The 15,989-nt window shown below is 36.0% G+C and overlaps 3 protein-coding genes across 4 annotated transcripts; 1 reads left to right on the top strand and 2 right to left on the bottom strand.

Annotated features, from left to right (window-relative positions):
• LOC109708609 (60S ribosomal protein L37a-1) lies at positions 145-2,629 on the top strand. The gene is made up of 5 exons (XM_020230418.1): positions 145-288; positions 933-972; positions 1,079-1,167; positions 1,574-1,656; positions 2,333-2,629. The coding sequence occupies exons 1-5, from the start codon at positions 286-288 to the stop codon at positions 2,394-2,396; spliced, it is 279 nt and encodes a 92-aa protein (XP_020086007.1). The 5' UTR covers positions 145-285; the 3' UTR covers positions 2,397-2,629.
• Positions 4,201-8,983, bottom strand: LOC109708599 (50S ribosomal protein L21, mitochondrial-like). Its single transcript, XM_020230409.1, has 5 exons — positions 8,441-8,983; positions 8,201-8,281; positions 5,320-5,421; positions 4,741-4,815; positions 4,201-4,647 (listed from the first exon to the last, which is right to left on the bottom strand). Exons 1-5 carry the CDS (start codon positions 8,921-8,923, stop codon positions 4,576-4,578), a joined length of 813 nt encoding a protein of 270 aa, XP_020085998.1. The 5' UTR covers positions 8,924-8,983; the 3' UTR covers positions 4,201-4,575.
• Positions 9,235-13,908, bottom strand: LOC109708587. 2 transcript variants are annotated; one of them, XM_020230390.1, is made up of 9 exons: positions 13,804-13,908; positions 12,847-12,975; positions 12,138-12,342; positions 11,918-12,013; positions 11,456-11,584; positions 10,802-10,851; positions 10,607-10,704; positions 10,071-10,355; positions 9,235-9,963 (listed from the first exon to the last, which is right to left on the bottom strand). In XM_020230390.1, exons 2-9 carry the CDS (start codon positions 12,914-12,916, stop codon positions 9,457-9,459), a joined length of 1,440 nt encoding a protein of 479 aa, XP_020085979.1. In that variant the 5' UTR covers positions 12,917-12,975; positions 13,804-13,908; the 3' UTR covers positions 9,235-9,456. The 2 variants fall into 2 exon arrangements, with proteins under 2 accessions (XP_020085979.1, XP_020085989.1); XM_020230400.1 differs by having other exon boundaries at positions 13,808-13,894.

Below are 15,989 nucleotides of genomic sequence, written 5' to 3'. Positions count from 1 at the left end.
CCTTAAAGCAAAATGCTAAAGTTTGGGGGGTCTTCGTACAATTTTACCCGATAAGTAATGCGGGAACCAGTTTGATCCAACGGTTTATATCGGCTTAAGTAGATCACATCGGACGGATGAAACTCAGCGGGATCTTCCTCCTCCCTCTACCCCAGAACCCTAACCGTACTACTAGTCCTATAAAAGGCGACACGCCGAGTCGCGAGAGGCGCTTCGCTCCTCCGCTCCCGCTAGCGTTCTCGGCTCCTACGAGGGTTCCGCATCGAGAGAGAGATCCCCCACACGATGGTACGCTTCGAGATCTCGCTCACAATCTTAGTTTTTCCCTACCATGTCTCGGTTTCTCCGCTGATCCCCGTGTTTAGAATCGATTTTCGTTGATTTCTCCGTTACTTGTAAATAATTTAGGTTGCGAGAAATTGGGAGAGGTTTGTGATCTCTTAAGTGTAGTTTTTTGGTTTATTCTTGTTTAATTGGATGCAAATTCTTGTTTTATGTAACTTAGAGCCTGATAAAAAAAAAGGCCAAAATAGGGATTTTTGATAGATATCAGAAGAGAAAAGATTGAAAGATTAGGATTTTATCCTTGCTATTGACTTTGATTAGGGTTGTAAGAAGCATTTATGTTAAATTTGAATCAAGATGCGACCTTTTTGGATTTTAAGTTGTTTGAGCATCTAGAAACTGTTTTATTAGCTACTTCTACTGTGTGATTTATCTCATGCATTATTTCATGCTAGATTAGAGTGTGTGGATATTGTGAGGTTGTCGATTAAAAGTAGCTTTTGGTTTCTACGTTGGATATACATAATTCATTTAGTTTGATGGAAAAATTTTGTTAATGCTATCCTGCTTGTTGAAGCTATTTTGATATGCTTCTAATCTTTCCTGCTTGTTGAAGCTATTTTGATATGCTTCTAATCTTAATGTAGACGAAGCGCACTAAGAAGGCTGGAATTGTTGGCAAATATGGTAATTGATTGTTCAAAAAATGTTTCTTTAGAGGTTCTCTATTTGTTTGTACTGTTCGTTTGTTGCCACTATTGTGTTGGAGTCTAATTCCTGCTTTTGATGGCAGGTACCAGGTATGGTGCTAGTTTGCGTAAGCAAATTAAGAAAATGGAGGTCTCTCAACATGCAAAGTACTTCTGCGAGTTCTGCGGAAAGGTATCCCGCCTTGTTTTGAGATTATTACCTACATGTTACAGCTTCTTCGTCTTAGTATCATATGCCGTCCTAATTACACTTAATTCGATTAGAAGTAACTTCTGTGGCATAATTCCTTTTCCTTTGTATTTCTCTCGCACGAATGACCAAATGTACACAATTCTTTTGTTTAGGTTGAATCGATGATACGTTCCTTCTTCTTGAGAAACAATTCATCTGATATTAATCCGACTTCGATCAGAAGTTGTGGATGTTTTATTTTTTATTTTGTTAATTTCTCTCAATCTCTTTTCGAGTATCGACGATTGATCTTAGTTGTAGCTACTATTTCTTGCAACTCCTTTGCTTCCTTTTTTTTTTGCAATTTATTGGCACTTTATTTCTGATGCAATTTATGCTTTCGCAGTATGCGGTGAAAAGAAAAGCTGTTGGAATTTGGGGATGTAAGGATTGTGGGAAGGTGAAGGCCGGTGGTGCTTACACCTTGAAGTAAGTACTGCAGCTTTTCTTTTTCTTTTTTTTCCTCCTCTTCTTTTTTGGGGCAAAAATATGTAGACCCCCTTAAAAGGAGGTCATTCGGAGAGATAAACCCTTAACTACATTTCTCTTGAATTAAAACCCCTTAGTTAATGTGGTGTTCAATTCGTCAGAATATTATCAAGATCTATCATTTTTTGACGGAGTTTATCGAAACATAAAGAAAGAACATATCATTTCATGCATTACAACTTTACTGATGGAGTCCGTCAAGATATGAATGAGCTTAATGCTGTTTTTTGAAATTAAAGAACACATTAGTTGAGGAGTTCCAATCCAAAAACTAACATGAGACCTGCTTAGCAATAACCTATTAGTAGAGTGTCAATGCATTTTTTACTCGGCAAAAATGTCCATCGTTTTATATTTTTATTATTTTGATTTTAGTTATGTTCATAACACTAGTTGGAGTATTTGTCAAATTGGTAACGGGCATCTGGCTTTTTAACAAATCTGCATTTTAATTAAGGAAAACAACTCAAATTAGAATAATCAGAAGTTGAGGCGTGTTAATAATAAATAATAAATAGACTTTAGTTGAGGAGTTCTACATGCATTTCTTCGTTTTTTGTTCCCATTTTTCCTCCCCTTTTTAACTCTGAAAAATATATGTAATTGGCTTTTGCAGTACTGCTAGTGCTGTTACTGTGAGGAGCACCATCCGTCGTCTGAGAGAGCAAACTGAAGGGTGATCATGCATTGTCGCAATTTTGTTATTTTAGGGGATGATCTAATTAAAATTTTCGTTTGTAGTTTTGTTTTCCAGTTTGATTTAAGATGACCCATGTTTGATCTTGTGAATTTGGAAATTCACTTGCTAGATTCGTCGAAATATCAAATTTTATCTCTAGACTTGCTTGTAAGTGAAATTTTGAGTATCAGACTTATGAATGAGCTCCCCAACAAAATATAATATGTTCTCTTCTCTCCTGTTAGATAAAGGTAAAAACATACGGAACCTGAACTATATTAATTATTTTGCGGTGATTATTCAATCTTTTAAAACTACCCAACATTTCACTTTGTTTGGTTTGAGTTAATCAATGGTTACTTTCATTTTAAAATTGAATTGCGATGTTTATTTTTATAGTTTTAGTTATACTATGTCTCATGCAAGATTTGTGACTATAAATTTAAAATTTTGGTAGTATGAGTGTATTCAATTCAAAATGGTTCATTGTTTAGATAAGTTATGTGCATTTTTATTTTTCGGTAAATTACTTTTTTGTGTGTTTTTAATTTGGATATTTATCAAACTGTTGAGTTAGAAGTTCAAATTTTTATTTTTTAAAAAGAAAACAGAAGAACCATAACAGAAGCTCCCAATTATGGTTCCTCAAAGAAGTAAAAGTCTCAAATTGGGGTGTAAACGAGCCGAACACGAGCGAGCTGGGGTCGGCTCGTTTATTCTCGTTTAATAAACGAGCCGAATACGAGCTGACTCGTTAAAGTATCGAGCCGAAAAATTCAACTTGTGTTCCGAGCTGAACACGAGCTCGCTCATGAGCTGGCCAACGAATAATAAATTTAAAAAAATTAAATTAAATATATATAAAAAATAAATTTATAAAATTTTATCCATTAGACTTTGATCTAATAGTTGAAACTTTATATATAAATGAGTCTTTTTATAATTAAGCTCGTATTTATATTTTTATTTTGCTAAAATTTCAATAATAAAAATATATATTATATATAATATTATTTATATATAAAATATAAATTAAATAAATTATATAAATATAAAATATTGTTTTCGAGCTTTTATCGAATCGAACGCGAGAGAGTTGATCCCAGCTCGTGTTCGGCTCGTTTATTAAACGAGCTGAAAAATCCAGCTCGTGTTCGGCTCGTTTACTAACGAGCGAGCGATCTCAAGCCTCATTTCGAGCCGAACACGAGCTGCTTGCGAACAGTGAGCTATATTGCCACCCCTAGTCTCAAATAAGTAAAATCAGAAGCTCCAAACAGGTGATTCCGGGTGTTTCCGCCGGTCCCATGCCTCCAGAAACCAAACAAGCCTTTCCAAACCTTTCCAACTACAATCAATCAAAAAGTGAATAGCATATAAGGAGATGATCAACCTCTAAATAACTAGCAACGCGTTGCAGAGTACAACATGAAAAACCTGAACTATTACAGAAAAAAAAGGAAAAACTTCAGATACCACCCCTGTGATTTCCATTATTTTTTTTTATTATCCATTTTACTAATTTTTTTTTCGTTAAATCAGTGACAAAATTAAAACTAAAGAGTATTAAAGTGAATATTCGATAAATCTAGATAAGGTATCTGAAGTTTTTTATATATAATTTAACGAAATATTAACGGAGGAGCTGACGAAAAGAGAAAAATGAAATTACGGGATACTAACTTGATACACTTTAAACCACAGTACTAAAGTGAAAAAGTGCGAAACCACATGGGTGGTATTTGAAGTTTACCCCAAAGAAAAAAAGAACTCACTGCAGAGAGAAGTTGCCAAGTAGCACGGAATTGTCAACTAACCAAGTTGATGTTGCTGCTAGTAAGTTCCAAACATTAAACTGTATTAAAAATATCAAGTTTGCCCAATTTGTTTAACATAAATATAACAGCAAAATTGCACTTAAATCATCAGATGATATCATGTTCATCTCGAGTCTGCGGCGGCTTGAATAAAATTTACTTTCATCAACTGTGGGTGCAAATAGTTCTCTACACGAGCAAGAAAAATCCTCATTCATCTCCCAAGCACCTTGGTAAATGTTATTACTACTTTCAATCACGTTGTAGAGATCATCAGCAAGTAATTCTCAAAGATTCAAAGAACTCGAACTTCTTTGAGCACACCACAATTGGACATGTTTGGTTGATCATTACTGTAAATGTTTAAGCTGCAGCAGCAATAGTTTCCGACTTATCAATTCCTTCAATATTCGTGATTCTCAACTTAGTCAATTCCTGGCAACAAGTCATGAGGAGGTAAGATGAGAACTATTTGCTTTCTTTGGTTAGTTAAAAAATAGCAATAACATAATTGCAAAGGTTAGTTACCTGACGATGGCCCTTGGTTCGACGGTAGTTCTTTCTCCTTTTCTTCTTGAATATGATTACTTTCGCATCTAAAGCCTAGAGAATCGTTTAAATCGTCATTAGATAAAAAGTTGAGAATAGGAAAAGGACTAAACTGCCATTTAAGAAAAATGGAGGGACTCCCAGATATAATCTAATATTGAACATTTAGGATCTAATAACAATTTACAAATCAGATTAACTGAATTTTTTTCTTTTTCTCCCGAGTATGTCATAGGCATTTTATTTCTCTTTTTTCCAGTTTATCTGATTAGATAGGACAATTCCAATCATGCCCCTCACCTACACTGATATTAACTTGTTCAGCAAAACAATATTAAAGAAAGGGTGATCAAGGTCGTCTAGCAAAGCAACTACCACCAACTACATTCACAAATGGTAATTCCTATGCAATTTATGTAAGACACAAATCAAGGTCATCTAGGAAATAAATTAGAGAAAGCTGATATCATAGAAATATCACTTTACGTACAAAAACAGCATACAGATAAAGCATGCAACCAGGAGAAACATGATAATGCTAGTGTAATGTTTTCTTACATGCTCTTCAACAACAGCATGGACAGCAGCATCAGGTAATATTGGTCTGCCAATAATCGTTTGAGTTCTCGAACCAAGCATAAGAACTTTTGTTAAAACTAACTGCAGAAAAAAGGTTAGATTTTAGTTACCATAATGAATATCAGCATAACAGAATAAAGGAGTGATGCAACAAGATGCAAAATTAAACAAGTGTAGGAAAATAGAGGCAATCAATGCATAAGAATGATATAGGGGGGAAAAAAAATCAAGGAACTATTCATGATAGGAAAGGATAACAAATATGAAAGATTTACAAGCAGGCTCAAATAACCAATGCTTGTGACTCAGGAACAGCACACCCATGCACTAATTACCAAGAGTGCTCTACAACAAGCAAGAAACCACCTGGAGAGACCTAGAATATAAATGCACTATCAACAGTGATAGCAAGAATGTTGCGATGTTAATTATGCTTCCTGCCTGCTGTTTGCAACCTTGAAATTTATAAAAATATGGAATGAATTCAGAGGCAAGGTCTTATTGGTTGCTGTTTCACGAGTAATTTTAACCAACTAGATTGAGATGGTTGAAAATCCTGGTTCTTTAAATGGAGGACCAATATGTTCAAGTAGAAGAGTCAGACCGCACAGTGAATTTTTTGGTCAAGAACTTTGTAGAGCAAACCCTTCAAAATCAAAGATTCCATAGCATACCCAAGTGAGCACCACAGATCGAAACAAAGAAACATACAGTGAAGTTCTTCCACAAAATTAAAGAAAATAATGTTGAAAGTTGCCTCCTAATGCTAGCATGTTTTGAAAATCTCCCTAATCCATAGAATCACAAATAAAAAGCAGAAGATTGACACAACTGAGCGCTCCGATTACGTCCAAAAGGATTCATGAAACTTGGATTAAATCCAGTTTCTTCAAGTTGGAAAAAGCTGGCTACTGAAGAGTTAATCAGTTGTACTCTTCAGACAACTGGAGAGATCATGGAAAAATAAAGCCAGCAATCTGACCTTCTTAGATTCTTAGACCTAGTTGGATAATGTGGTGGCTAAAAGCACCGTTTTTATACTATAAAAGAACTAAAAAAACTAAAAGTGCTTTCAATCTCCTCTTTTTTTATACTATAAAATTGCATTTACAACTGCCAGCGGAGAAGCATGTTATCCAGTAGCGGTTGCAATAGCAATTTTATAGTATAAAAAAAAATTTGAAGGCACTTTTAAAATTTTGAGCCTTTTATAATATAAAAATTGTGCTTTTAGCCACCTTATCACCAAATTAGGCCTTAGACTTCAGATGTTGACCAATTTTAACATTTCAATATGGCCTTGTGCGATCAGTGTCAAGAAATGTGTAGAAGCATGTTACCCGGTAGCGGTTGCAATAGCAATTTTATAGTATAAAAAAAATTTTGAAGGCACTTTGAAAATTTTGAGCCTTTTATAATATAAAAATTGTGCTTTTAGCCACCTTATCACCAAATTAGGCCTTAGACTTCAGATGTTGACCAATTTTAACATATCAATATGGCCTTGTGCGATCAGTGTCAAGAAATGTGTAGAAACGTGCAGCATGATAACATTCACAAGCTACAAAGAAAACTTCAAGATGTCTTTGACAGAACAACCAATAAAGTGAATGGTTGGATCGGCACTTGACGAGGGATATTCAGAAGAAGATTACCAAGTATATTGTCCTATTATATAAAAATCCATATAGTTTCAAGCTAAAAAAGAAAGGCTTTGTAACCCCTTATGTAATTAAACTTACGTTTTCTCCAATTTAGAAAATTAGTTAACATGTGTTCTCTTAGAAACAACAATCTGAAGCCTATTATGTTTCAAGCTAAGCATCGCACTATGCAGGCCCAACAAGCAACCAATTCCAGGGAGGCAGTTGCCCAACAGTGTTCACAGAGCATAATTTAAGGATCAGAACTTGGCATTGATCAGCAAAATGCGGTCCAGCGATAATAGCTCTACTTCTCTTTATCTGTACTTACAAGGTCAACCTATCAAAGTATATGGAAGCACTAGCATACACAGTTCATAGATCATACAATATATTAAGCAGACATTGTATTTCGCTTCCTATAACTACAGTTCCAAGAAGACCAGAACTAATGTTAAATCAGATAACATTACTCCCCAGGGGCGGAGGGAAGGTGACGCTTGCAGGGGCCATAGCCCGCAACCCTCCCCCCCTCCCAACTTTGTTTTATATCATCTTTTTATTTTCAATATATATATATATATATATATATAATAATTTGAGAAGAGAGAGAGAAGAGAAGAGAGAGAGAGAGAGAGAGAGAGAGAGAGCTAGGCTCGTATACTATCGTAGCAGCGGAGGCCTATATATATATATATATATATATATATATATATATATCAAGCTATTAGTTACTAGTTCTTAATAAATAATTATCATGATAATTTTTTGTTTTGGCCCCTCTAAAAATTAAATTCTAGCTCCATTCCTGTTACTCCCTATCTATATATCAAACTCCTTAACCTTCCATGAATTGCCGCAATGACCAAACAGAAGGGAATCTCTTCTTCCATGTGTAACCATGTAAGAACAGGCTCCTCTTCTCCTCTTTACAAATTTAAAACACAAGACGACCCTAGGTAGACAAAATGCTTGTCAAAATGCATCAAAGAACAAAAGGTGATTCTTTTCATCCCGGGTGCTATTAATACATATCTAAATTCATACAACCAACCCAAAAATAAGCTGTTCCATCTAAAATGCTTCTCCTAGCAAGGTTAATTAAACCGTACAGTTCATGGTCAACAATCAATGTACCAAATCAACAAAAGAAACAGATATGAAGTTTTATGAAGAGAATATCAACAAAATGAAGTGAAAGGTGATAGAATTAGTACCTTATCATTGACCTCACAAAACTTCAACTTTTCGGTAAAAATTGAATCCCCATTGCTGACCTTAAACTGATGAGAACCAATCTGCGCCCATACAAAACAATAAAAATGAGCTTCCGAGCTCCAATTTGGTGCTTTCGCTCCGCAAAAGAGCTACTCGGAACAGCTCTAACCAAAAAGCACTTGAAGCTCCAGCTCAAACACCAATGGGAGAAACAGAGCGCCAAATCATCAGCTTCATACCTGGACGACGGCGAAGACCGGCTCGTAGGGCTTGAAGGGATTCTCCGACGATGGATCGAGCGACCCCACGACTCTGTACCCTATCTCCGCCGCTTCCTTCACCTTCTCCTCCACCGATTTCCCTCTCTGGACGATGCACTTCGATCCCTTCGACGCATCAGCGTCCTCCTCCTCCCCGTCCCAGCTCTCCCCTCCCTCCTCCTCCTCCTCCTCCTCCTCCTCCTCATCATCATCATCATCATCATCATCTTCTGCTTCGTCCTCCTCATCCGATGATTTGGCCGGGGGTCGAGAGGAGAATCGGCGTAGCGTGACGAGTGATCGGAGGGAGTCAAGGGGTTGGATCCCGCGGAGAGGGGCGGAGAGAGGAGGAGGAGTAGATAGGGAGGGGAGAGGACGAAGTAGCGGGGGTAGGGTTAGGCTTAGGGTTTTATGGGATCGGAAATGGCGCGAGAGCGCGCCGAGGAATCGGCGACTCGCCATTGTCGAGGGTTTACGCCAGAGCTGCGAAAGGAATCAAAGAGGAGGAGGGGGGGGAGTGAGGAGGGTTTTAGTCCTATCTCGAAGTTGACCCTAAACTAAAGTAGTTTCGCAAAAGAGTCCTCAAACTAATTCGGAAAAATGTAAGGACACCCCTCAATTATGATCCATTTAAAATGCCTCCCTCAACGCTTTAAAAAAAAAAAACAAAAGAGTCATCAAAATTTTCAAATCAACCGAATTAAAATTCAGGCAATAGAATCTAAATTTTAAAACTTAGATGGTCATTTTAAAACTGGTGATAATTCAAATAATTGATAATTCCCACACAATTACCTTTTTTCTTTTATTCAAGTTTAATCACATCATTATGTGCTTCATATAAGGTGTAACTTTACACGCAGTTTCATTTTCAAATTGCCACAATGTTCTACAAAACCAGTATTTTTGAACAAACAGAAACAAGACACTGACACATCTCCATTATCACTAAACTTCGCGCTTTGCATGTTAGCAAAGCACAATTTCTAATAGAATTACTCAGACTTTTTCCTCATCCGGCCGATCTCGACGAGCATGGTCAGTAAAGCCTCGCACATCTCACTCGCGTCGGCCTCGACCTCGTCCTTCTTCATAGACGAATACACCATCCACGCATGATCCAACTTCCGGTCCAGCCTCACCGCGACCGACCCGGGCACCTCGGCGTCGCGCCGAGCCACCAAACCGTCGCTCTTCTCGCCATACCGTAACCGTAAGTGAAAAGCGCTGACTGCCATGGCGGCAGAGAGAGGGATGACGACCGGCACTTTGCGGTTGGCTAGGCTCGAGTCCGCGTAGTAGGCCTCGGAGAGGAAGTGCGGGAGAGGGAGGAAAGGGAGCTCGGCATGGGCGATGTGGGACATCGTGGCGAGGACGCCAGGCGCCGTGCTGGCTTCCGTGTGGAAAGAGATGAGCGGGACATGCTCGTAGGGGAGCCGGTGCGTGGCAATGAAGTCCATTCGCTTCTCGTAAGTTAGATCCTCCAAAGCTCTCATATCACCCTGCAAGAATCATATCAGCTTCTGAATTTAAGAGAGAGATATTCACATCCGCAACTCCGTAAATATATATACATATATTTCGAATTATGTCACAACAAAAATTGAACCTTGATTAGTTTGCATATAATGAACTCCATGATTCTTCGCGCTTCCTTGTCAGCAATCTGGCCTTCGCGGAGGATATCTGATGCGAGCGGGCTTCCGCCGTACGGGCTCTGAACAAGTGCAAGGCCTGCGACCTTTTCCTTCAAATCGGGCCAGTATATGGATAGCGCGGCCGCCGCATCAATACCGCCTTTGCTGTGCCCTAGCAGCAGTACGCGCTTTCCAGATCCCCAGTACAGCTCCTCAATGTATTGTTTCAATTCCCACGAGTTTCGCTCCACCGATGCCTAAGAAAACAAGATGTACACTGCACTTTTTATACAGAAGTATCAAATCCGTAAAGTTGCAATAGATCACTTAAGGTCACCACTAGCTCAAAAAGGCACCTCCTGTGCCATTTTAGCTGTTCAAAGCATTTCTAAGTTGTCGGTTTTTAAGAAATTATTAGTATCTTGTAGACTGCGAAAATCAAAAAGAAATTAGAGTGTGAGGAATTTAGTTTCCTGCACACAAGTAGCTGTGTTATAGCCATGTTTACCTCACTATGAATTTTGGCGATATGACAAGTTAGACCCATCTTCGAAAAGAATCTTTTTGTGTTAGCAAAATATAAAGGACTATGGTTGCTAAAAAGGCCTGCGGAACAACCATTTAGAGCTAGATGTTAGTAATACACACAATTATGAATAGTTATTCAAAAAAAAAAAAAAAAAATCAGATAGAATTGTCTCACCAGGAATGAATAAATAAACCAGAGTGTTAGGCAGACGATGCACACCATTTCTGAAAAGTGAAGACAGTAGTTTAGCAGTGTAAATCTCTACATCCAGCTTCTACAGACTTAATTATCTCGAATGTTTGAAATTGTTAATGTGAATCATGTAAAACATCACTCAAATTTTTACACATTAATGATGATTCAAACTCCATTAGAGATGAATAGCTATAAAAAAACAATTTTTTTCTCGCCAGCAAACATATTTAAGAAACCCTGACAGGAGGAGCCCTATGCAGTCAGATGTTGTATCCCAATACGGGCCTGTTTGGCCTGGCAGGAGATATTGACTAGAGTTGTTCGAAAAAGCACTAGTAATCTTTCAAGTAAAATATCCACAATAGCAATCCGCTGCTGTAGAAGTAGAAGGTTCAAATTGGAGCGGCCACTTCTGAAGCCCAAAAGCTTATTTCAACTTCCCGCCATAGCAAAATCTGCAGATTTTCTATTTGCCAAACACCCATTTAACATTAGCTTATGTTGTCGAGTAAAAAAACTGCTCCAGAAGCGAAAGCCCAAACAAGCACCATAGCTGCTTCCCAGAAGCTATGGAAAAGTACCAATAAGCAAACTTCATACGATTAACCCATTGTCGAAAAGACCATAAAGTACCTAACGTCACAAAGAATCTCTTTAAATCGAGCTGTACCATCCTCGACAGGAGGTAGCCCTTCGTCTCTTTGCAACCATCCGATATCCTCTGTAGATCCCTGCAATGTCCTCCTCAAGCGACGTATGAACCTATAAAATAGAAATAAGATTATAAAAAGATTAAAGGAGTGAAACCTAAACTCATATGCTTTTTCTTTTTTAGATCAAAAATATTTGATGGCAACCAAATTAGCGTCTTCTAGAGGGTTTTACATGCATACAGACATAAGCCATCTATTTGTTACATACCCCTTGGGAGTCATTGAATTCATCAGAGGAAGTTAATTTTCTATTTGAAAAAAAAAAAAAAAAAAATCTTTCTAAAGTGAGGCAAAATTTTTTATTTTAGTGTGGGGAAGATTCATAAATTTCTCAGTTTGTTATGACCAATTAGATCATTGTATGGGAAGGAAATTCTCTCACCCTTGCGCTCGGACTTTGAGTCCTTTGATATAGAAATGGCCACGTTTAAAACCAGCAGCTACAAATTTAGCTCCCAGTTTGAGGCCGAACATCAATCTGTATCATGATTCCAACATGCATAAAACAAATGATAGAAAAGAAGGATGAAGAGAAGCAGATCTTAAGAAGAGATGTGTCATTCAATTGACTATCAATTACATTTAAGATGAGAAAATTATACCCTCGGCAAATAAATAATTTAGCCCGACATAGTACAACTGTCCGCGAACGGTTTACTTCTGTAATAGAATCAGAATAATCAGGAAACATAGAAGTCTCTCTTCGAGAGGGGTGATCGATGCTGTGCAAAGTCCTTCCACGCCATCCGGAAAATGAAGGTTCCGGACCACATGATATTCTCTCAACATTTCCAAAAACAAGATCCCCTGAAAAGATAAGCATACACAACGTTAACACCATAGACTACAGCAAGAACTGTAAAGTCAGAATCCACAGCTATGCTTAAATGAACAATTATTGAATGGATGTTCATGGTTCCTTGATTAATATGTTCAGTTACAATTCATCTTAAATTTCTTAATTCTAGTTTACAGTAAATTCACCTCCAAAAAACTCTCAAATCCAAGCTAAGCCACGCGAAACACTGAAATTCTTAGGCTTGGGTAAGCTGTTGCGGCGTCTTAACAAGTTTTACCCAAACTTGAGCTTGACGTGTAAAATTGGCCCTCAAACTATTGTTGTTTGTTAATGCAACCGAGCTGCTGCTTCTAAAATAAACCGAAAAACTATTTAATGAATTGGGTATTTCTCATGCTAAATCTCATCCTTTTTTATGAATGAAGCATAAAATTGGAACTTTCGCTCAGGTTGATCTACAATCAAGATAAACAAAGACAAAAGTTTATTATCATAGAAAAGAAGTGACTCACCAATAAATTGGATAATACTGTGACTTATATATGAAGTTAAATTTAGAAGTCGGGCAAGATAGTCTTCCATTGTCGCTCCAAACAGCTAAAAGCCGCGACTGCTTCAGCTCTTGCTTTACCACTCTGGGCCTAATAAAAGGAAAACTTTGAACTTTCATTCGCTTCTATGATAAACAACCATAAATACCAACCAGAAGAAGAATCAACTGATAATCCATTAGTAAATCTAAAACTGGCGAATTATGAAGGCGATATTATTGAGATAGACCACGTGTGTGATTACTAAAGGTAGCAAGTTGAAAAATCATTTTAAGATGGTTTAAACATGTTGATCAGTGAAATCATAAATAGTAACCCAACTTAAGTGTGAAGCTACTAAAAAGGAGAACGGTGGCGAAAAAGATGCACTTATGCTCTTAATCTACAGTATAATGGTGAAAAGAATTTGGTATGCCCTCATTATTATTGCCATCCTGTGATGTCCGACGATTAGATAGATATGAATTTAACTTTAAATTTCTTACAAGAGTTATATTTCTAAGTATGAAAGATCAAATTTTTTGCATACAAAGAAAAAACATGGAGATTATAAAGAACATAAAGAATTACTTTGATCAGAAGAACAGATTACACAATCAGTGGAATCAAACTGTCGAGCTAGCTATCTTGTATCAAAAAATAAAATAAAAAAGTAAAACAAAATAATAGATCAATAACAGGATTTAGAACAAACACATGCAATTATTAAGTCACAGAGGCAACATCTTTGAGATCAACACCAACTCCAAGTTCCTCATAGACCCACAAACCTAAAGGGCCTTCTAATTTTGTACAACTATTAACTCAAATTGGACAATACCCAAATCAAAATCCTCTCAAATCTCCTAACATTAAGAGAACCCAGATAAAAAAAGATCAAAAATTTCATGCATAAATTGAAGGAGAATGGCTTAATACCCACAAAGCTGCTTCTTTTTTCTCCTTTTTCTCATAGAGAGCCGCTTACTTGAAAGCAGGGGAGAGAGCAAAGGATGAGCGTGGGCAAATGAAGCTGTAGAGAGAGTCTGGGAGAAGCGAAATGGGTTATTTATGTGTAAGTCCCTATCATTTCTAAAAATTAAAAAATGATCCTTTTTTTTTTACACAAATCCGTAAAAAAATGTTCTTTGTAACAGCTATTCCAGAATTTTTTTTATAAATAAACCTATCAAGTTTTATAATTATAAAAATAATTTTATTAAAAAAATAATTATAAAAATAGAACTCTAAATGCGGTGAATGATTCACCGCATTCATAACTTCTCATTAGGAGTAGAAAAAGGGTAAAAGCGGTAAACCATTCACCGCTTTCACCATCGTAGAAATATAAAAAAAAGTGAGAAAAAAAAAGAAAGCGGTGATTGGCTCACCGCTTTTAAAAGCGGTGAACCATTCACCGCTTTTATAGAATTATATTTATAAATAAAAATTTAACAGGTCTATTTTTAGAATAAAATTTTAGAAAAAAACTATTGCACTAAAAAACCCGCTATTCCACATAAGATATCAATCTAGTAGTGTCATATTATACAGTAAAAAAATCTAATCATAAATAATATAAAAAAATAGCTACAAATATTCTATAATAATATTTTATATGTTGTCGATATATTGCTGAATTATGTGACATAACGAAATTACGTGCATAATTCAATCAAAACCCTTCATATTACAACTATTAATATATTGACAATATAGTAAAAAAGCTTAGTTAGTATGTAATTAATTATAATTTTTCATATTATGAATATCAACGTATCAGCAGTATAGTGGGGAACGCATAATGAGACAACCAAAGCATTTCTATGAGAAATATTTTGTCGTTTTGCTTTGTGCAGTATAAAAAATTTTAAATTAAAAATTTATATTTTTAGATAAAATAACTACAACTAAAAAAAAAAACTTTCTCCTGATAAAATGTGTGCGGGCATTTAAACTCTTCGACTCCCTAGATAACACCATGAATAATAAACCAAATATATTCAATTATTATATTATCTGTTTCGTTTATTTTTTTATATTTAATTGGATAAGTCTTTTTTTAAATTTTTTTATAATCTTTCAAGCTATTTTCTCCAACAATATGGTGGCTTAAGGATAAGACCAGCTCACGTAACCCTTGCTTTAAAGAAGATAAGCCTTGGACGTTTCTTGTTCCTTCTAAATCTCAAATAGCAAGATCCTCGTGCACTTGTTTACTATAACTTCTCTTTGGTGGAAACCAAAAAAATTTAAAAAATTTAAAAAAGTTTATATATATATTTCTGAGAAGTTTATAAAGAATCTGTTTATTCTTTAAAATTTTGTTAATTGTAAAATGCATGCACATCCAAATTGTAAAAAGTTTGAGAAGTGGGCTCTATATTCGTTATGCTCTTTGAAAACAAAATATATTTTTAATATATATATATATATATATATATATATATATAATATTATATATATATATATATATATATAGTATATATATATAATAGAGTGAGGCTACTATACTTCTGAAAGCACGGAGTCTTCCGTGCTTCTAAGTCGTTTTCGATGTTACGACTTTCAAATCGTCGATCGGCTCCGTTAAACTGATCTAGAGTATTTGAAGTACCTAGAAAATAAAATTTATGATTTTTCGATATCATTTGTCTAGGGATCGAAGGGGTTCAAAATCAATAATTTTAATGGCCGTAGTGAACCGTTTGCAAGTTAACGGTGTTGAATATCCAAATCACGTGAAATTTTGATAGAAAATTTTTTATACTATATAAATAAGATCAATATTTTGATCTAAAATTTAATGTCATATTATTACGTTTGTAATATTTTTATTTTCAGCCATTGATTTTGAGCCCCTTCGTTCACTAGGCAAATAATATCGAAAAATTGCATAATTTATTTTCTAGGTACTTCAAATACTCTAGATCAAGTTTAACAGAGCGATCGACAATTCGAAAGTCGCAACATCAAAAACGACCTGAAAGCACGGGATGCTCCGTGCTTCCAGAAGCATAGTAGCCTCACTCACTCACTCTCTCTCTCTTCTCTCTCTCTCTCTCTCTCTCTCTCTCTCTCTCTCTTCTATATATATATATATATATATAGAATATGCTACTATA

Source organism: Ananas comosus, linkage group 1 (assembly GCF_001540865.1).
Source record: "Ananas comosus cultivar F153 linkage group 1, ASM154086v1, whole genome shotgun sequence".
Classification (NCBI taxonomy): Eukaryota; Viridiplantae; Streptophyta; class Magnoliopsida; order Poales; family Bromeliaceae; genus Ananas; species Ananas comosus.
Note: the sequence above shows the minus strand (reverse complement) of the source record. Positions and strands in the feature narration are given on the sequence as shown.

Excerpts from the sequence above, each read along its gene's own strand:
- LOC109708609 (XM_020230418.1), top strand. Across the intron at positions 973-1,078 it reads TGGAATTGTTGGCAAATATG|GTACCAGGTATGGTGCTAGT; the intron begins GTAATTGATTGT and ends TTTTGATGGCAG. Across the intron at positions 1,168-1,573 it reads TCTGCGAGTTCTGCGGAAAG|TATGCGGTGAAAAGAAAAGC; the intron begins GTATCCCGCCTT and ends ATGCTTTCGCAG.
- LOC109708599 (XM_020230409.1), bottom strand. The coding sequence starts at position 8,923 with ATGGCGAGTCGCCGATTCCTCGGCGCGCTCTCGCGCCATTTCCGATCC. Across the intron at positions 8,282-8,440 it reads CGGTCTTCGCCGTCGTCCAG|ATTGGTTCTCATCAGTTTAA; the intron begins GTATGAAGCTGA and ends GTATGGGCGCAG. Across the intron at positions 4,648-4,740 it reads GAACCAAGGGCCATCGTCAG|GAATTGACTAAGTTGAGAAT; the intron begins GTAACTAACCTT and ends ACTTGTTGCCAG.
- LOC109708587 (XM_020230390.1), bottom strand. The coding sequence starts at position 12,916 with ATGGAAGACTATCTTGCCCGACTTCTAAATTTAACTTCATATATAAGT. Across the intron at positions 12,014-12,137 it reads AAATTATTTATTTGCCGAGG|ATTGATGTTCGGCCTCAAAC; the intron begins GTATAATTTTCT and ends ATCATGATACAG. Across the intron at positions 9,964-10,070 it reads TTATATGCAAACTAATCAAG|GGTGATATGAGAGCTTTGGA; the intron begins GTTCAATTTTTG and ends TGATTCTTGCAG.